This window comes from Sinohyriopsis cumingii, chromosome 7, assembly GCF_028554795.1.
Source record: "Sinohyriopsis cumingii isolate HCF-2022 chromosome 7, ASM2855479v2, whole genome shotgun sequence".
Classification (NCBI taxonomy): domain Eukaryota; kingdom Metazoa; phylum Mollusca; class Bivalvia; order Unionida; family Unionidae; genus Sinohyriopsis; species Sinohyriopsis cumingii.
In genome coordinates this window covers 128,774,734-128,797,357 of record NC_142967.1, presented here as the reverse complement: position 1 = coordinate 128,797,357, position 22,624 = coordinate 128,774,734, and the positions used below count along the sequence as shown (strand labels likewise).

Here is a 22,624-nt window from a genome sequence, read left to right as displayed (position 1 = left end):
TTCTATGAAGTAACAGCAAGGTCTAGTCTGTCTGGAATCTTTGAAGGTTTGGTATACCTAGTAACCTTAAATCAGCTGAAACTGCTCCCATAACCCTGGCAAAAGCTCTGGGTGTGGAGGCTAGGATGAATAGCAAATTGCACAAGTGGAAAACTTCGCAGTTGAGGCAAAACCAGAGGTATTTCCTGTGTGGAGGAAAGATAGGGATGTAGAGCTACACCTCCTGAAGATCAATAGAGACAGCCCAGTTACCAGGGCTTGTGGCATTTTTAACTAAGATTGGTCTCTACCTTGACAGGTTCCTCCTGAAAAAATCTATTTAAGGAGCACAGGTCAATAATTAGGCAAAACATTCCCCCTTTACTTTGGTATCAGGCCAATCTGGAAGCATTAGGCCAGAGATTAGTCAGTGAATTCCCTTCTGAAGATGGGAATTAACCTCTTTGTTTATCAGAGCAGATTCATTTGGTACAGAAAATGGGAAACATTACCAGAGGAGGAAGATCTTGAAACCAGTAACTATCATTCTTAAAAGCAAAAACTCTGCATCAATTGGTAACTGGCTAATAAAAGCAAATTCATACAGTCGTGTAATGAAACTGTTTCAAGCACTTGTTTATTAGCTTTAAAAGAGTAAAGTTGTGGATATTTTCCCACAAAATAATAAAAACACTGACGAAATACTATTAAATGATTCTAAAAAAAATATATTTAAACCATTAATTCATGGTAAGAGATAAATTTTAACACAAAGCATTGCAAAATAGTTGTTAAAAAATATATACTTTGGCAGTAGAACTTGAATACTAGTGTGTTATGTATATTTAATTTGCACTGTCTGTTTGTTAGGGTTTTTTTTACATTTTATTTTATTATAAGCTATTGCTAATGTAACATTGTATTTGGACTTGACTTTGTCCAAAATCAAGTTCATTGTCTACCTGACCTGAATCATTGATTGGTTTTGTAGTAAACATGTTTATCTCAATCTGAGTCTAGAACTTTGGAAATCCCCGAACCTGTTGTTTACTACATTTTATAAGTTTAGTAATAGAATTCTAATTATAACTAAGATTTGATTCTGTAAATATTATGAACCTTCCAGAAGGAAACATTCCATTAGGCAATAAAAAAATTTTATATAGAAAATGCTAATTGTCATCTGAGGTCAGGTAGAGGACTAATCTTGTTTTTCTAGATATTATTCACTCATGCTTTAAGATCTTAGCAGTATCGATCATTTTATTACTGTGTCCAGTAGTTCATTTGGGCTGGAATTCATTTATTCAAATTATTTATTCATAGGAAATACAAAGTGCTCTTCAAAAATAATATTCTTGGATATACTCTTGAATTAATATGGAAATTTCAAATAAGGATACATCTTTAAATTGTATAATTGTAATCCAACAAAAGACTGTCAGCACATGACAACTACATGGGCCACCACAGCCACATCAGCACTTAAAGCATTGGATTTAATTTGGATTTCCACTAAAGTTTATTCAGAACTTTAATCACCAGGACTTGTGCCAGTAATTCTAGGATTGTTTGGAATTTAATTCGCAATACCATAAGTTCTCTTTTCACATTTTCACTTTGTATTCTAGGGAAATAAATTATTTGTTAAATTTTAGAAAAGTTTGTTGCTTCTCATTCCACTGAGTTGTAATAAGTTAGAAAAATTGGAAATATTGCCTCCTTAATTTAAGAGATACAGACTTGCACAGACTTTAACCAAACTTTCCAAAAGTGTAATGAGAAAATGTTGTGTGGCTAAATTGTCATTATTGTTCTCACAATGCTGATCTGCTCAGTGTTGTTGTTGTTGTTGTTATAGGGTTTAGCACCATTTTTAGCACAAGATAGGCTATACATAGCAGCCAGTATTGTTATGTATATTTAATTTAATTTGTTTGTTAGTTTTTAATATTTTTTTTTTTGTTTTTTGTTATATGCCATGGGTAATGAAACATTGTATCTAGTTGCTGACCTTGTTCCAAAATCAGTGACAGGTTTGGTAAACAATTTTTTTTTTATCTTTCTCAGAGTAAGAATCACACTAAGCTCAATCAAAGTCATACCTGGACTACATGATATGTGTCATGTGTTTGGTAACAAACTTTTATTTTTTCCAGAAGAATGAACTTTTGACCCTTATCCAGGAATCTGTTTTTCATCTTAATTAGTCTTATAACCGATACTTTGATAGAGTTTTGTCAGTTGGGCTTTAAATACTTGACACGTTAAGTTGGATTATGTTGTGACCAGTTTGGGCTCAATTTTATTTTCTTCAAATTATCGAATTCAAGTGATTATTTTCTCTGGAAATACAAAAGTGCTCTGACAAAATTCTTGGATAAAGACATTCAGTGGAATTTATACTGAATACAAAACTAGAATATTTTCTGTGATTCAACAAGAGACTGTTGACACATCTGCACTTCACAGGATATTAAAGATGTCATCACCTTCAATTTGGGATTTCACTGGGACTCAAACTCAGTTTAATTCAGGACTTTTTATTACTAGGACTTCTATTTTTTTAATTCTTGGATTATTTTTTGGATTTAATTCACAAAACCGTAAGTTCTTTTTTCTCATTTTTCACTTTGTATTCCAGGGAAATAAATTATTTGTTAAATTTTTACAAAGCTTGCTGTCTTCACCCTTTTCTGTTACTTATTTTAAGAGCATAGACTTGTAACAGTATAAATTGTGGAGGAAGAACCCAGGAAAACCCTGGAAAGAACCACTGACCAACAAGAAGCTACTGGCAAGCTTTCTCAAGTACCCACATTAACCCAGCCCGAGACTCGAACCCATGCAGACAGAGGTGAGAAGGCAGTGATCCGTAATGGTGAGCACATTAGACCACTCGGTCACTGATGCTGAGTGAGTTATGCTGCAAAAACAATTTCAAAGATATGATTTACAACAGATGCTGTGTGATATCACTTGACTGCCAAATGCTTAACAGACCAATTCAAATTCTCTATTGATTTCCTACTGTACTAAATCAGTTTCAAAACTGGGTGGTAATACTCACTGAAATCACACGAATATTTTTCATTTGTTGGTGTATATGAAGCACCAGGAAATAAAACTATTTTAAAAACATTATATGTCTATTTATGTTAAGATGATAATGACAAAATTAGATGTTAAATTGTACTGGTATCAGTATTTATTCAAAGATAATAAACATAATTTCTCCTGAAAAGCATATTGCAGTAAAATAGTATAGTCAAATCACCATGTGATCAAATATCTTGATTTGTCAGCTGAAAAGGTGGTGTTTTCTGAGAAAGTATGGGGATTCAAAACAACACACACTGGTAGAAAAACACTGTTTGATACAGAAAGGAATCTGTCAAAATTAATACTACAATACGTTTTTGCAAGTTGTTATACCCCAGATTCAAATATAGCAACTAGTCAATGTCATCATTTGATTAAGTCAAATAGATGATGTTCTTGTTTAGAACTAATGAAGTATTTATAGTGTATAAAACGTAAAGGAATTTTCATGCTGTCAAGTGACACAACAATCAACTAATTCAAATTAAACATTTTCACAGAACTGTACATAACATAAATACATTTATAATTCAGGCAGAACCAGAGCATGAAGCTGGTTATGTCTGACATGTCAACTTGTCCCCAAGCTTTTGGTAAATTGCTGTGGTTAGGCCTGCCAATGGGTACTTGCCAATTGATAATAAACCAGGTAATAAAATGAGATCATATCAAGTACCTGTTTACAAGTTTTCTGCAAGTGCACATGGCTCCATAACACCTTGGCTTTTTAAGGCAGCACTCTGAATCCATTTCACTGAGCCATGAATTTAATACACTTACTTGTTCAGTGCCAAGAAGAGTTCTGCCTTTCCAGTAAATGTTTGACCTTAGCTTGTTTTCCCATATGACAACCTCTGACTGTAAAATTTGCTCAGTGACAAGTAACACAGGGTTGTTATTTGATTTTGCTCACAACTGACATCTGTTCAGTTTTAACCTTTAATAAATTTTACAGACTGTATGACGAAAGTGTTACATACAGAGTTTAAGCTCAGTCTCTACACAAGTACCCACATGATAGTTAGCCCAAGGAAAAGGAGTCAGATAACATCTATGCTGACTTGATGATTTACTAGATGATGATGGAGGATTTCAAAACTTTTTCGGACAATGAGGATGAATTGTTGGACTTTGTACCAGATGACATTATCATTATTCATTTTTTAATTCCTTTATTTCAGTTTCATCAACCATTTGTTCACTTTATTTACTTCATATATTGATAGGAATAAATACAAAAAAAGTTCTTTTATTTACACTTTGACCACTGAAAAAAATACACTTTTGCATGCTGTTCATGCCAGTATCAATCTACAACAAAACAGTTCTGGTTTACATTTAATACAATTTCCCTTTGACTGGGTATCCAGGTAACCAATTGTTAGGATAGACGGAAACCAGGTAGAAGTTTCCTAAAATTTTGACAGCCCTGTGGTATACATTGAGATGTATCCATACACCAAGTAATATGATTCTATTGTCAACTGAATTCAGGGAACTCAGCATGTCAAAAAACATTAACAGTGAGGTTAATCTTGGCATGGACAGACCTACTAGCAGCCAGATATGAATATGCATGATAAGGTGTTTTGAGCTTCAGTCAAGTTAACAATATAGTTTTTGCCTCACGTAACATCACAATACCATTTTACCATGGATTAATTAGCTTTGCACTTTCAACAATTACTCAGTGAAACTATAAATCTTCAAACAAGAACCCCAAATGAGCTTGATAGTGTTCACTTGTGTATTTGTAGATGATATATGTCATCTTGTGGATGCAAATTACTACATAATAAAGCTGTAGTGGGAAGAAAAGATTTCAGCACAGTGTTGCTACATTGTCATTGGTGTCATTTATACTCTTTCCTATATATACAGGTCACTTTCTCAAAACAAAAAGGACAAGTTATTTATGCAACCTGGATCCCTTATTGCACCAGGAGTCTTCAAAACTCGGAAACTTTGTATCAACCCTTTGAATATAACCAGCATTATAAGGCAGTTAAGCATCAAACTAATTAACTGAAAACAGCCTCTTGCCAGGATGCTGTTTGTCAAATTTGGTGTCACAGTTTTTGAAAACTTGAAAACAAGAATTATAAATAGATAAGTGAACTTAGCCTTCAGGCCAGGTAAGCTTAAAAAAGAGACACGTCTATCCATGTTCATGTTTCTATAAGTAGACTAATACACCAACTATATTATATCCCCCCTTATTTTTGTGGACATCAATTCATGCAATCTTTTCCAAAATATCAATCAACGGCCCAAGAATAAAAAAATCTCATTAACAAAATCCTGGCTAAATCCCTATATTGCTCTGGCCAAGTTAGCCAAACATTCTTCACTTACCTTTTTTTATCACCCTTATTCTTGTTGATGTCTTGTTTGGCAAATCCTCATCAAAGGTTCTAGCATCACATTTCCATATGTCACCATTATTATCTTTTTTAATATTACCAATGGACAAGTTAAAACTGCTTCCATTGCATGATTGACTCAAGTTATATGTTCTATAAACTTCTGGTTTTGATTGATATGTGCAGTTTGTTGTATCTATCACAAGGCCCAGTGTATCATTATTCAAATACCAGTTTATAAAATTAGGATAATGTGATCCTGTGTAGTTACACCGTAAATCTACTTTATCTCCTTCTTTTGCCAAGGCTTCTGGACTTGGGGTCAAAATTACAATGTTGCCATCTGTAAAAAAAGACACCATAATATTACTTAAAAAGAAAATCCTATTTTCAAACTTGTTATCACAAGATTATTCATCATTAAATTGTAAGCTATTGTACCAATTGTCAAATGTGTGACTAATCATATAGTCAAGATAAAGGACCAAAAAAAGTCTGCCCCTGCTGGCTCTTTCTAGATGACATTCATGATCATCACTGGAATGGGAATGCTTGTATTTCACTCTACACTTCTCTATCACTTCTACATAGTTTAAAATGTATAAATTCCGTGTACTAATTAATTATGACAAATATGTATGCATATTAATTTTACAATTATATAAGTGACAAATAAATTCCATGACTAATTTATACAAAATTCACCTGTATGCCACTTTCGTTAATTGAAATCTTGTGTCATCAACTGATTAAAAGTAAAAGAAACTTAGAAATAATCTGTCTCCATTCTCATGCCAAACCAAACTGTCAATTAGGATAAAATGTTAGGTTATATTTTACCCTTACATTTATCAAATATGAACCATTCCCTTATCCACACATTCAGTACTCTGCTATTACTGATTCCCCAATTTTAAACAGGCTGCAATGGAACCTCATGGGCACTTACCTGTCCACAAAGAACTGCAAACGGACAGCACAAGATAAGTTAGCTATACATGTCAAGCAGTATGGTGGAGAAAGAACACAGGAAAACCCCAGGAACCTACTGGAAAGCTTTCACACATAGTTTCTCAAGCCAGGACTGTAGAAGCTAACAAGATTTCTCCTCAAAGAAGAAGAGAAAATAATTGGCTACTATAACAAGAAAGGATCAGCCAGGATTAAAGCATTTCCAAGTACACCAAACATATAAGATGTTCCACTTTGCATCATAGACCTTAGATGCAGAACATACTCTGGCCTGGATGATGCAGTCAGTAACTTTGCTTGAAAGTTCTGCCTGGTGGGTAGATCGCTTGACATGAGCCAAGCACGAAGGAAAATACGCTTGGTTTGGCTATCATAGGTAGGATAGGTCACTGAAACCATGATGTTTGAGGCCACTGTAAGTGCAATCAGGATGATCCATGCCATGGATATATTGATCTTGTGCAATGTTTGTGGAATCAACCCGAATGGCAAAAAGGCATAGGTGAACTATTGGTCGCAGTTCAGGTGGAAGGTGTTTACTGCCCATGCTGCTTGGTCTGGAACTGTGGAGACAAATAGGAGCTTGTTGTTGAGTTTTATTGCAAACAAGACCACTGAAGCTTTCTACCATACAACAGAGACTCCGTAACTGCTTGATATGGAGACCATTCTGTTTTGGAAAGATTGTAGGCAAGAATGTCGTTCTTCCCTGCAATGTGAAGAACTCTGTGTTTTACGAACCTATGGTCATAAACAAAGTAACAGAAAGAAGCATATCCAAAACAGTTTTGTAAAACGTAACGAACAATTTAATTATCAATGTTATAAAATGAAAATTTAACAGAAACTTACAGCATTATGAACTGAATCCAGAATAATCAGGGCCTCGAGTGGCCGAGTGGTCTAAAGCGCTCACCATTCCGGATCACTGCCATTTCACCTCTGTCTGCGTGGGTTCAAGTCCAAGGCTCGGCTAGCATGGTTATGTGGGAAAGCCTGCCAGTAGCTTCTCGTGGGTTGGTGGTTCTTCCCTGGGTTTTTCAGGGTTCTTCCTCCACCAGTTATACTGGCTGCCATGTATAGCCTATCTTGTGCTGAAAAATGGCGTTAACCCCTAGAACAACAACAACAACAACCAGAATAATCCTGAAAAAGTTATATTAAAAGCGGAAAAAAATGAAATATTCCATGTAAATTTCAGATTGAAGAATATATTGGTCCACCAACAGTCAAGACATACCAAAACTGCATTGTCCAGAACTCCTCTGAATAATTTACAATAGTCCTAGAATAATATTATAGTCCACTGAGATAGATACTTCCCACAAACACTCAAGAATCAGTTCTTTTGACTCAAGGTCAGTACCCCACCCTGAATCTAATACCTCTGGAGACAGATATGGGGTTCAGGGGCATGCATGGGTACTTTAATTAGAAACCAGTCATGATTTGTCCACCAAATCAGATGATGGCAAAAAATCATACCTAAGAGAAATCTTAGCATTCAGAAGATCCCCATGTGATTTCTGGACTACCAAAAGGAGAAACTGGAGAGGACGAAAGTTCAGTCTGTTTACTAGGTGAACCAGATTCAATGTGGAGTCCAGGGCCTCCAACAGAGAAAGATAAAGATAACAATCTGGTCTTGGCTCTCAGAGCCTCCAACAGGGACATGATCTTGTCTACTCTGTCCTCAGAGATTTGGACTAATCTTCTCTTTTGTGAGAAAATTCATCCCAATGTAGACAAAATCTTGACATGAAGTAAGCTCCAATTTCTCTTGGCTGGGTAAAAGACTCAGCCCGGTTTCTATGAAGTAACAGCAAGGTCTAGTCTGTCTGGAATCTTTGAAGGTTTGGTATACCTAGTAACCTTAAATCAGCTGAAACTACTCCCATAACCCTGGCAAAAGCTCTGGGTGTGGAGGCTAGGATGAATGGCAAAATTGCACAAGTGGAAAACTTTGCTGTTGAGGCAAAACCAGAGGTATATCCTATGTGGAAGAAAGATAGGGATGTAGAGCAACATGTCCTGAAGATCAATAAAGACAGCCCAGTTACCAGGTCTTGTGGCATTTTTGACTAAGACTGGTCTCTATCTTGACAGGTTCCTCCTGAAAAAATCTATTTAAGGAGCACAGGTCACTAATTAGGCAAAACATTCCCCCTTTAATTTGATATCAGGCCAATCTGGAAGCAGAAGGCCTGAGATTAGTCACTGAATTCCCTTCTGAAGATGGGAATTAACCTCTTTGTTTATCAGAGCAGATTCATTTGGTACAGAAAATGGGAAACATTACCAGAGGAGGAAGATCTTGAAACCAGTAACTATCATTCTTAAAAGCAAGAACCCAGCATCGATTGGTAACTGGCTAATAAAAACAAATTCATACAGTCATATAATGAAACTGTTTCAAGCACTTGTTTATTAGCCTTAAAAGAGTACAGCTGTGTTTATCTTCCCATAAGAAAATAAAAATACCATTGAAATACTATTAAAAGTTTCTAAAAACATATTTAAACCTTCTTTTTCTTGCTTCATCAAGTTTGTTTAAATAATATAGTTACAGCAACCACAAACCAATTTACATATTCTACTGTTTTATAAAATGAATTTGACATGCAATATGGAACATGTACAATGTAATTTACAGTATTTAATCCCAAAGAATAAACCATGTTAATCGATGGTAAGAGATAAATTTTAATACAAAGCATTGCAAACTAGTTATTAAAAAATATATACTTTGGCAGTATAACTTGAATACCAGTGTGTCATGTATATTTAATTTGCATTGTTTGTTGGTCAGTTCATATGGGGATCTATATAGAGACCACAAGACACAAGAGATTGCATTTAGGCATTAGAGAGTGCGACACTGACCCTGCAGTTGGAAATACCTGATAAAAGTGAGAATGCAGGACCCTTTGAAAATATAGGAATTAGAAAGGGCTGCTTGATAGTCTTCAAAAAGGAAGAAAAGAAAACTGGCACTGCTCACAGAGGGACATAAGCTAGGACTGACATGTTTTCTACTACATCAGTCTGAAAAGATATTTTTTTGGCATCATATACCTTAGAGGTTGACCTTCTCCTGAACTGAATGATGCACTTGGCAACTTAACTCAAAAACTTTTCTTTGTAGAGAGAAAGTCTGAGATGAGCCAAATGTGAAAGTGGAGAATCTGTGCTGTTATGGAGAAGAGAACCCATATGATGCAACAGAAAGTACCTCCTTTAAGGTAATGTCATGGGATGGTCCACCAGCACATTGAGAAGATCGTTGAACCTCAAACATTGGGATGATAGAGGGGATCTCAAAATGAGCTCAACCATGGAGTGCCCTACTTTGTGAAGGACCTGAGGGATCATCCTAAAAGGTGGAAATGCATAAGTAGACAGACAATCCAAATGAAGTCATCTACTGCCCAGGCCCTCTGGTCAGGGATTGGGGAAACATAAAAGAGGAGCTTGTTGTTCAGCTTGGCGACAAACAAGTTCATGAAGGGCATTTCCCAAATACAGAACAGGGAATTAGCTACAGACTGGTAAAAAGACCATTCCATTAGAACTATCTTCCATTTCTATGACAGACTGTCCGCCATAATGTTCTTCCTGCTAGGAATGTGGCACACTTGAAGAAATATTCCTTCTGAAGCTATCCAGAGAAGGTGATTCAAACTCACACTCATCTGGTCTTGAAACTGGATTAACATCAATATTTAATCCAGTTTCTGAGACTGATCCATTAAATTCTTCTATACTGCTTGCATTAAACCCTTAAAACTCACTCATATCTGAATCAGAATTCATCTTTATCTCTACTACACGTTTCATAAAGTGCAGAAAAGCCCATCCTATATCTAAATTTAGCCAACAACATTTCGAACTTGTATCCAAATGTTGAGTCCACAGTCCTTTCATTGGTTATGATAATCAATAATATATAAACTTTGGTATTTTCAACCAATCAACCTTCAGTTAACACAGCAGTAATGTATGCATCTATGCAGCTCTGGGATTTCAAATTGTGCTGGATTATAAGCATACGCATCAATGGGGACTCAACAAGTGTTACTGACACTGCCTATATGTACCAGTGGAGTTGATGAGCTATTTACAGGCAACTCACAGATGTGGATGTGGTAGTGAAATGGTTAACCCAGGTATAGATGTTAATGTTTACTTGAGATAAAATAAAGGCTTTTATCTCTGTGTGTGTGTGTGTGATTTGGATTTTTAGCATAGCATTAACAATTTTTCTGCCATATTACTATGATATATCTGCAGTGTGGCAGTTTATAGTGATGTCGAGCACTGGGGCATCATGCAGCAGACATGCAGCATATCGATGTCCCACCCAGTCACATTATCCTGACACCAGTCCGACCAGTCCTAACAGTAACCTCTTAATGCTGAGCACCAAGCAAGGCAGCTGTTAGGACTACTTTTATAAGTCTTTGGTATGACTCAGCTGGGATTTGAATGTGCGACCTCCCACATCTGAGGCGGATGCTCTAACCACTAGGCCACCAGAGCGGTGGACAACATGAACGAACCCAGACTGATTGTTGTTGCTGAATGATGTTACTGATTCAGAGTCAATATCACATGTATGGATAAAGAATCTTGCCTGGTTGCTTAATTGACACAGCAATTACAAGGGTAAGAAATATCCAAGAACTATCCATGCAGACCTTGTTTACATGTAATCAACAACCAATCACTGACCATGACTTTTAATGTGGTTGGATCAGTGAAAAACCACAGTGGACAATAATGCCAAAACCCCATGTTTTTTAAACCAACTGAAGTCACAGCAAAATGGATCAAACAGCTTTTTTCACCCACTTACATAATTAAGACCGGTGATGATATTCATGAGTTTCCTTCAGCCACTCACTGCTGGATCTGTGAAGGTCCTTTTATTCCAGAGTGACTGGAAGTTCTTGTTCCAAAGTACATAACCACTGTCACATCACTGGCACTGATGTAGTTCATCGATTCATTAGTTTCTGAATTCATCCTTGGACAAATTAATTAGTAATCTAGCAGCAGAAAACTTCTAAATTACCCGTCAATACTGTGCCTTGGGTGTTAGTGTCCAGAGTGTTAGTGCCTCAAACTTGTTAAAGAAACATGGTGTGTGTATGTGTTTGTGTGTACATATATGTATGTATGTATGTATGTATGTATGTATGTATGTATGTATGTATGTATATGAGTCTTATGTCAAATTGCATTGGCTGATTTTAATCCAATCTTGTGTGTGGTTTCACTGTTTAGTCCTGCTGTGACTAATAGAAGCTGTGCAACTGCTGAGGATTCATTAATAATTCCATTGATGACTGAATAAATGTTCCACTTGTGTCATTAAATTGTTCCATAACAGCTTGGTCACAATGTATATTATCATGTCAAACATGAATGAGCACACAGATTGTTTCCAATAACAGATCCAAGAAATTCTTTACCTTGATCAACTTGCAATAGCTGTGCAGTGTTAGTGGTCGGAGTGCATAAATGTTTTTGAATGCATCTGAGACACTTACCAAAATCTTTTGACATCAGTGGCACAACTTCTCTGTATCTACCAGCAACAAGGACTATAGCTGTATAGTCTTTCATGTGGAAGAAATAAGAGATCAGCATGATAAACTTCATTAGGCATATGGACCAGCCTGATGAACCTTATTTGGTAGTTGGACATCAAACCATCCATGTGAAATTTTTCTTGGTACTGGTCGGTAGAATTGCCACAATGCTTGTTTGGCCAACCATACTTGAGCAATGCCATGAGTGACCTATGCCATGCTTGCTAACTTTTCCATATCAGCTTCACCAATTTCCAATACCCATGCATACTATAGCATAATTTGATAATGTCCGGCTTTTTGTGTACATAGTTGTTTCTATTAATATAATTTAGTTTTAATGAGTGGACTTTTGCCTATAAGAGGTGGAACCTCCTAAAACAATCTTGGCTTTTATGCCTCCTTTGATTCATGATCTATCTGGTGATTCATTTTCAGAATTAATCACATTCAAATTATGGATTGGATACATTGAAGTGCATGAATCTTTTGCTGCTTGGTATACAAGGTCATGTCGGTAACATGCAGCATAATTTACTGGTGCTTCAGCAAGCTCTGGTTGGAATCAACTTGTATATCAAGCCCTGTGCCTGGCCTGCAGTAATTGTATCCAGAGATGCATTTTCACCAGGACATTTACTCCATGCCTTTTGTTTCTTAATGAAGGTGAACTTGTTTGCTCCACAATGAACACAAGTTCCACTGATCACAGCTCTACCATTAAGCATTTGAGCCAGGTCTGCTTTGGATTTGCCGTGCAGATCCATATAGCTTTCTTACCATTGACTTGACAAACTTCCAGTCATGGGTTAAAATATTGTATGGGTCTGGACACGACAATTTAACAATCACATAAAATGTCCAACTGTGACATCATAAAGGAGCATGAGATGTGACGCTGTAAAACTGCTTGTGAACACCAGGAATTGATTTGTAATGTTACAGAAGGTCACAAAAATGTCAAAGGTATATTACAGATGCAAGAAGACATCACATTGGGCTTTGCACAACTGATTAAACCAACATGCTGCAAATATTAAAAAGGCAACAAGCACAACTATACAACAAGAAAAAGAGCCGTTTCTAATCCGTAAAACAGCTAAACACATCAAGGATATCAAGAAAGCCACAAGAACAACTCAAGAGACTATTACAATATGTTTGCCACCAATGAATGAGGAGTCAAAGAAGATGGTGTAATTGCAAAAGGCACCTGTGTACTTGACACTAGATAATTAAGTGATTTTAAAAATCAAAGTATCAACTTAAACATGCACAGGCATCTGAAAACACATAAACATATATAAAATATCATTCTGCATTGAAAAATTCAACTGTGAAAATGATGCAAAATTACAGAAAAGCAGGCGGTATTTACTGTACTAGAAATGTTCAATTGTCTAAAGATTTCATCCATTTGAGACATTGATTTTAAAAAGAAGAAAAGCTAGGAGCCAACCTTATGTCATTAGGAATGTATCCATACCAGTGGAACGGTATATTGAAAACATTTTTTAAACAATTCCTTCTTTGGCCTTGGTATAATGTAATTTTTACTTCTTATGGACCTTAAATTTGGAGTACCATCAACATCTCTTTGGTGAAAGATATTGCTTAAACAGGAATGGCATTTCTGGATACTTTATACATCAATTTGGCCTTTCTAAGAAATATTCTTTCATGTAGTGTTAAAACCTTTATATTATTCACTGCATCCTGAAAATTGTCAATACATTGATGTAGAATGAAATGGCAATCCCTCTTTTGGAGTCTTAAAAGTGTTGTTATGTTTGAATTAGAGGTATTACCCCAAATTACATCACAATAGTCCAGTTATGGCTAAATATAACTTTTATACAAGAGATCAACCTAATATTTAATATAATGAGTCATATGTTGACATGCACATTGGTAATGCAAGAAAATCCTGACACATTATAGTAATGGCCTTGGTGACGTTCATGGGTGCTCAAGGCACTGTCTTCAAGTGCTGCAGTAACTGCTAAACAAGCTGCAATGTGAGTCGTTTTTAGACTCAACAGTGTTTGTGGGGATTGGTTGAAAAAAACAGGGATTCCAAGCAGTTCAATTCATACAAGATCAACTACAACAATCAGGCACTCTGGCATCATCAAAACCAATTACACTACCATTGACAGAAACAATGCCAGCTGTGGTTTATAAAATTATTAATGACGACGCTCAACAACAACTGTCCGATTCAATGACTGCAATTTGAGCAATGGGAAGTGAATTACAGTTGGAAAATCGAAAGCAAAGTGACAATGGCTATTCTACATCACTTCATTTTCATGGACATTAATGCTAATAGTCCACAGATTGTACATAGTTTGTGGGTAAAAGTCGGGAGGGATGGGAGAGGTAGAGGCCATGACAAAGAAAAGTAACAAAACTGCTATTTCGATATCACTAAATGATTGCCAGTAGATTCCAAAGACTACAAAGGGAAGAATTAAAACAAATTACCTCCTCTTATCTGCTTAGAAATTTTTATTTTGATCTGAATACAAATTAAAACAACCCTTTACTGAAAAACTAACACCCTTCTTGCACAAGGGAAACTAATTTGCCAAGATGTACACCATGTGTACTGAACAACTGTCTAAACAATTTGAGTGATAGTATAATTAAACAGAGATAAAAATCTATCAGGGAACAATCATGAAGAATATTGCACAAAAGACAATTGAAAATTCGCTTGTTGATCAAAAAAGCAGTGGTAAATCTTCTTAAATGTAAACGATATTGAACATTAAAAAGGTGACCAAAAATTATATGAAGAGGACATTTCAAGCATGCCTGAGATGTATGTGGTTCTCAACTGTTTTATTCACTCTAAATGGGGGGATGGAATTTTCATCATTTGGTTGGGTATATTCCTTCCAGACAAGTCCTAGCTATACAATAGTATCAGGTATGGTATTACTGATATTAAATTACACACATTCTTTAGTAGCTGGTACTGAACGCCTGTATGATGTCCCTTAACTGCTACAAGGTGTATATGGTATTGCATTTTAGTGAAAACTTTGTTTCCTCTAGGTCTCACATGATGAGTATCCACAAGCACAAAAAATGAAGAGTCCATGTCAGAAGACTGGCTAACTGCTTAAGTATACTATTGATATACCAAGATATGTCATGATAAGAACACTTCTGTTTGGATTAAGGTGGGTATCTTTAAAGCTTGTAGAAGAAGTTGAACTAGTGAATACTGAATGACCCACTAAAATACAATTAGAAAAATTACTAAAAATTACTGGATTAGGAAAGGGAGTTAAAGCATACATATGTGCAGTGAGTGGCCCATACTTTCTCCGCTCCTGCATATACACTTATGGAGAAAAGCAGGTTCACCATGCCAACTGGAACTGTTATCTGAGAAAATGAACACAAAACACAAACTGTAACCCAAGCCAGTGGAATGTAAAATACAGACCATCATGACATACTTCTGCAGTGCAAGAGCATGTTCACCAAGACGTATGCCAAGTTTCATGATTCAAGATAGGATTGTGTGTACATATCTTTTGATGAGCTGAATGCAAGAACTTAATTTAAACCTATAAAATTAAAATATAGGTCATAGTGACCCATTTTAATACAGTTGTGGTACTAATAGAGATGTACAAAAAAATTCCTCTAAAAGATATTATGGAAGACTGAAACGGAACTCCACCAAGGTCAGAAGGACATCAAACTGGGAGGATGTGGGGGGCAGAACTCCTGTGCATGATGTATGGAATACTGGAAATCTAACTCAGTGACATTTAAGACCTTGTGAATTTAAAGCTACATACCAAATTTTTGAAGAAATCCAAAAAGACTGTAAATTTATGCAATGTTATGCACCAGAAGGAGTTATAACTTGCATAAATGATGTCATGGAATACAAGAAATCAAAATCTAAATACAAATCTGCATGACACGTCCGACTGAAATCCAATAATGTTAGCAAAATTAAGCAATAGAAATAAAAGTCAAGAGGGCAATCAGAGGCCACATGGTTAAATCCAACAATCCCATGTAAGGTAATATTACTATATTGATGATGGATGGACAATATGATGTCACACTGTCTTTTAATAAGGCCCTAAAGTAAGGGACTGACCATTTCATTTTTCAATGGGTGTGCTGGGTCTTGTTTGAAAAAAAAAAGCCTACCCACCACATTGTCTGGAAAAAATATTCTTGCTCTGATTTGTAGAGGAAAATAACTAATTAGATTCATTATATTCTTTGAACTTAATTATCTTGAGGTAAAAGAAGACAAAAAACCCTGGTTTGCAAAAAAATCCCAGGCTCCCACTCAGTAAATTGAGTCATCTGTCCCCAAATGGATGATACGAAACAAGATTTTTAAAAAACACTGCAGAATGTAACTTAATTTCAAAGTTTCTGACTGAATGTACTTGTATTGTTTTGCAGTGCAATAGACTATTTTGTAAATGTAAACATATTAAAAACTATATGATTTTTTTTATGTAATTACCTGTTTTCTGGACAAGATAAAACAATAAGACCATCATACATGTTCGACCTGCCATCTTATGCACTCTGAAATTAGAAACACAATAACAGCTAATTTATTTAACAAGTTTTGACATGGAATAATTACACTTAAAACTAAAATGATATTCAGTAGCACCTGCAAATAAAACTTGCACGCTAAGTGATAGGGATGACACACGGTCAGTGTCAGTCTAATAACACTAGTTACCTATATGAAATTCAACAGTTAACAAATAAAAGAACTCAACTATATGCCTTATATCCTGTTACAAACTGCACTAATTCAATGGGGCTTCATACACAGATCAGTTATTCTATGACCCGCATTGGGTTGGACTTCAAATAGTAAAAGTCCAACACCCAAAATTGGTAGGGAATGTTATTATTCTTTAAACAGACTTAATTTTATCTATACAATGTAAATATTTCATAAATTTCTGTATATGAATAATGGTGTTTTGCAGGATAATTTCATGCACATAATGTTCAAAAATGATATTTTTTGTACCATAGAACCAACTCACCTGGCCATCAGCTTCAAAATGTATGGGCTGACCTTCAGAACCATGTGTGATGGTAATAATTTAAAGTTATAATTAATGAACACTTAGGATAAAAGGTTAAGTTTAAAACTTTATTTTCACTACTACTGTACACGATATAGTGTATATTCATTTTGCAACTATTTTATTTTTTTAATTCATCATTTCATTCAAACATACAAATTCATCTGCATTGTGCATTTTTATCAACATTTCTTTGTATCAATGTTCATTATATCTTCTCTGTCTGCATGGGTTCGAGTCCAAGGCTCGGCTAGCATGGTTACATGGGAAAACCTGCCAGTAGTTTCTCACAGGTCGGTGGTTCTTCCCTGGATTTTCCACGGTTCTTCCTTCACCAGTTATACTGGCTGCCATGTATAGCCTATCCTGTGCTGAAAAATGGCATTAAACCCTAGAACAACAACAACAACAACAACATTATATCTTATTTTAAAATTAAATCAAAATAAATATGAATAGAGCGATGTTTTGAAATTATTACAACCACAAACATCATCCAGATACAAGCTCTGGAATGCAAGGCTTATTATTTATTTGAATTCATTCACTCATATTCTGTACTATTTTTAACCTTGGACACAGATGTCTGTCATCAATGACTACATGGCTGAGATCAAAAGCACAAGTTTAACAGATAATCAGCACCATGCAAGCCAAGTATTGTCTAAACAATTTTCATGTAGATAATTTTGGGTTGAATGAAAAAGGTTGTAAGGTGATTTCTTATGTTCTTAAGTAAGACTGAATTCTATAAATCTACATACCTTTTAATTATAGCATATTTATGGAAAGAAACTGTTCAGTGATGTCGAACTTTTGGCTATTTACATCTTCAGTAAATTATGCAATAAATACATTGGACATTTAGTTGTTCCATCCAATATAAGGAATGTATTCTCATTTTGTCTGAGAATGATTTTGTTTTTATCACATACTGTTATTTCACAATTTCCAAATCAGAATTCTTCATTGGTCTAGTTTAGCAATCAATCAATATTTATTGAACAATTCAAACAAGCATGCAAGTAGCCATGTGGGTGGTAAAGTGATGGGCCTGAATATTCGTAACAGGAATATGACATTAGGGTATTAGCATTATATGTCATCTTGATGTATCAGTCCCTAACCCTCCACCTTTATCTGCCTCTAAGAGAAATCTCCGTATGATAAATAGGACCAAACTAATGCACGACATCCAAGCTAACCTAACAACTTGCTTACCTCCTACTGCAGAACAACTCGATGACTGCCTGCGTTCATTACTTGACAAACATGCCCCAGCTACCAAGTGCAGAGTATCAATTCAGAAGTGTTCTCCATGGCATAGCAGTGTTAGGGACCAGCTTCACACTGCTAAAAGAGACCGCCGTAAAGCTCAGAGGCTTCAGCTTTCCATCAGACTCACTATTCATAAGCAAATCTATGAAGCCGCTAAGAAGAATGTCACAAATATAGTCCATGAAGCGAAATCAGCCCACTATACAACTAACATCATGGAAAGTTAAAGCTGCAAAGAGTTCTTCAGAATTACTATCAAGCTAATGTCAAGGAACAAATCTACACCACTTCCAACTACCTTCTCTCCAGTCAACCTTCCGGACATGTTTGCAAATTTCTTCTGTGACAAAGTACAAACCATTAGAGATAAGCTTGACACCACAATTTCAACTGACTCGTCATCACCATACAGTTGGCATACAGAATTTGAGCGGCAACAATTAGCAGCATTTGAACCTGCCTCTACGGATTTTGTACGTACAATCCTGTGAACTTGATCCAATTCCAACATCACTGCTGCTTGAGTGCTTAGATCCAGTATTGCCTTCACTAGCTGATGTTATTAATACCTCTCTCTCATTTGGGGAATTCCTATCATTTTTCAAAACTGCCATTGTAAAGCCTCTGCTGAAGAAGCCAATACTAGACCATAACGATTTAAAGAACTACCGCCCAGTTTCAATCTCCCATTCATATAAAAAATCTTAGAAAAGGTTGTTCTATCCCAGCTTGTTAATGACATTCTCTCTGCATTGGATAGCGGAAAGATTACAGTCCTCAACCTCCTTGATTTGTTTGCAGCATTTGACAAAATAGACCACGACATATTACTTCACCGTCTCCAGCATGAATTTGGCAACAGTTAACAAATAAAAGAACTCAACTGCACTCTGTTGGAATTGTCTTAAATACTGTTACAAACTGCACTTTTTCACTGTAATTCAATAGTGCTTCATATACAGGTCAGTTGTTCCATGACCAGAATTGGGTTGGACTTCAAACTATACAAAAACTAACTTCCAAACTTGGATGGAATGTTATTATTCTTTAAAAATACCTTAATTTTATCTATGCAATGTAAATATTTCATAAATTTCTGTACTAAAGCAAAGTCATAACCAAAGATAAGGTCTAGCTTATTAAAAAGATTGTTTGGGATCAGTGAATAGTGGTGTCTTGCAGGATAATTTAATTTACATAGTGTTGATGATTTTTGAACCACAGAATCAACTTACCTGGCCATCAGCTTCGTAAGTTATGGGCTAACTTTCAGAATGATAAGTGATGGTAGTAATTTAAAGTTACAATTAATGAACACTTAGGGAAAAAGGTTACGTTGAAAACTTTATTTTCAGTGCTACTATACATGATGTAGTGTATATTCATTTTGCAACTATTTCATCTTTTAATTCATCATGTCATTCAGCAGCGGGGGGGTGGGGGGGGGCAACCGCCAAAGTCTGAGGCCAAATATTTTTAATGTTTTTGCCAAGTGACATTAGACTATCCAAATGCCAATCTAAGGCCTGTATGAGAAACCAACCCCCCGAAAAAATATGCGACTGATTTTTTTGTGGGCCACTCATCAATGCCCCGGTACTAAAAAAATTGCTGTTTTGCCATTTAGTGTTGATCCAAAGCCAATCTGAGGCTTGTATGCAAGCTGGGTTACTACGTTGAAGGCCCCATTGTGAGAATGTGATAATGCTGATTTGAAGCTAGCAAAAAGGAATGACTGCAACTAGGTTAAATGACATTTAATATCTGTTGAAACTATTATGTTGGCTGACTTAGTGATCTGTTATTAAATCATTGTTGTAGTAATAATGTGATTCTGTACTTACTATGGAATCTCCAATGGCAAAATTTGCTCGAGTACAACTGCAGGCAATTAAGAAATATCTTCTATTACGTGATTCTGTTAAACAGCATCTGCAACAACATCATGAAGCTCATGTGGATTTTACAGAGAACAGTTATTTAAACCAGTCACAAAAGCCACTAAAGATATACTTCTGTCATTGGAACAAACAACTAAATCAACTGGAAAAAAAGCAAAAAGAACTAAAAAAGCAAAAAGATTTTCCGAAAACTTCCAGCTGAAATAGTTGCTACTCAGCCACAATTACAGGAAGAAATAAAGGAAGCGATTGAGAGTATCAATTAACTATGTGCTGAGATTGGTGGCATAAGGGATCTTGCTGAACCAGAATCAGAACCTGTTAAAAAAAATATCTGCCTGATTTATCAAAGAAGGGTTTACAAAACGTCATGAGAACCCTACAGCAATTGCTGCAGCAGGATATTCAATTCATGATATTTTGCTGTACTCAGAAACTGTTGATTTTCAAGAATCAAACTGGGTTCCTTCTGTGTTTCAAAACTACCAAGGTATAACTTGGATCAGAGGTAAATTTAAGCCTTTACTTAATGATTTTGAGAAACAAGTCAAAGACACTGCAAAAAATCCATTACTTTAACATATATTATCACCCAAAATATCACCATCTGGACTACCTCTTATTGAGGAAGAAGAAGGAACCGGAAGTGGTCTTGCCACTCGCAATAGACATCGTAAAAAACAAACCTCACCAGTAATTCAGGATACACTTTGTCCAAATATCCTCACTGATGTTGATCTACTGGAAATTGATTGATGGAAGATAAGGTGGCAATAATTCCCATGAAATCATCAATGAAGCAGCTGACATTTGTCAGCGTTTATGTACCGGTGGTGTCATGGACAGCAGCATCTATTGGGCACTGTTCAATGAAATTACCAACGATTACTACAATGAGTGATCCATTAGATTGGTGATAACAAAATAGCATGATTATTCACAATGCCCAACGTGGACCTGAAAGCGTCAGGGTGATAAATTTATGATTACCGGTTTATAGCACGATCTACAGAGATGGATTCGGCAATATAGTACAAGGTTTATTTAGAAGGATAGCCCCAAAAGCTATCCCAATTGCAAAACAATTAGGTAAGAAAGCCATCTAAGTTGTTCATGATAAGGGTAGGTATTGATATTGTTGGTTATGTTCCTGTAAAGTATTCTCAGGAATCAGAGACAGACACACATGATTAGTACGCAGACAGCAAGTGGTACAGCCACAGCCAATAAAACTGCTGACCATTGAAGTGATGCCAGCAAGTGTCAGTAAAATAATAAATCAAGCAGCAAAAGCAGCTGAAAGAATTAGTTGGTGAGCCATCTCTAACCAAACAAGCTGCAAGTGGGATGGAAAACAATATCACCATAAACCTAATAGCGGGTAGTGGTCTGGCCTGTTGTCGTCGGTGATATTGATCAGTGTTAGAACATTGTTTTAGACAGCAGCGAATAAAATGTTCAAATCTGTATCTGATCTCACATTTGACATGGATGCAACAGTACTCAAGGATGAGTCGGTGCATGATTATCATTCTTATTCTTATGAAGCACGAGAACCAAACCAGTGAGTACGAATCGAACAACAAGTTCAAGATACAGTGTGACCCCGCTATAACACGGTAGTTGGGAACCATAGAACCTGACCGTGTTATAGACCACAGTTACCATTTTAAATTGATGCACATTAAATGGGAAATACACCTGTAGTGAAACAGAGAAAGGCATATATAATATTTTACTTTATTTAGAGAACCACGGATTGGTACATATACGTGTATACTGTTTATATATACATGTCTTATGTATAGCATGAACAGAATATCAACACCGTGTACTCACCCATGAATCTCATCACATGCATTGAATCCACAATACAAGTAATTCCATCGAAAAAATGCACACACACAGATTTAAAATATTCAATGTATTTGTCACAGATCATATAGGTCTGAATTCAGTGGATAAACATAGCACAATCATGTAACAAATGATGAAGCACATTTACTTTTCAGTATGTCCCAAGTTGTTAAAAGTTCGTTTGCGTTTTAAGCCGACGTTGGTAGCAATCGTAAGCACAAACTTTTTCACTGCAAAAAGGAAACTTTCATGGCACAGTAAACGTGTTCCATTCACATTGAAAAATGAAAAATCCATCAGATACCATTAAGTTTGGTACTGGCTTCTTTTAAGAAAAGTTCTTTGTTTTTACTGAAGATTGTAGTCTGCTTCCTTTGATGAAAGGTGCATGCATTATTGAAATCACCGCTAAAGGCCAGCTTCGAAGAACCAAATAAATGCCCATTATTAATTGTGGCGGCAACATCAAATAATTGTAT

General features: G+C 35.9%; 2 protein-coding genes across 2 annotated transcripts in view; both read right to left on the bottom strand.

Moving 5' to 3' along the window:
- LOC149796100 (uncharacterized) overlaps nt 1-22,624 on the bottom strand; it is a 206,159-nt gene that overhangs the window by 39,546 nt on the left and 143,989 nt on the right. The gene's annotated exons all lie outside the window — the stretch shown is intronic.
- On the bottom strand, nt 72-17,111 carry LOC149796104 (uncharacterized). Its single transcript, XM_089966204.1, has 4 exons — nt 17,068-17,111; nt 16,524-16,588; nt 5,437-5,787; nt 72-223 (listed from the first exon to the last, which is right to left on the bottom strand). The coding sequence occupies exons 1-4, from the start codon at nt 17,109-17,111 to the stop codon at nt 72-74; spliced, it is 612 nt and encodes a 203-aa protein (XP_089822330.1).

Bases quoted from the DNA above. Each gene is read 5' to 3' on its own strand.
- LOC149796104 (XM_089966204.1), bottom strand. From the start codon at position 17,111: ATGGTTCTGAAGGTCAGCCCATACATTTTGAAGCTGATGGCCAG. The intron at 5,788-16,523 runs GTAATTACATAA...CTTTTTTTACAG, and splicing joins TTATCTTGTCCAGAAAACAG to ATGGCAACATTGTAATTTTG. The intron at 224-5,436 runs GTAAGTGAAGAA...ATTGATCTTCAG, and splicing joins AATAAGGGTGATAAAAAAAG to GAGGTGTAGCTCTACATCCC.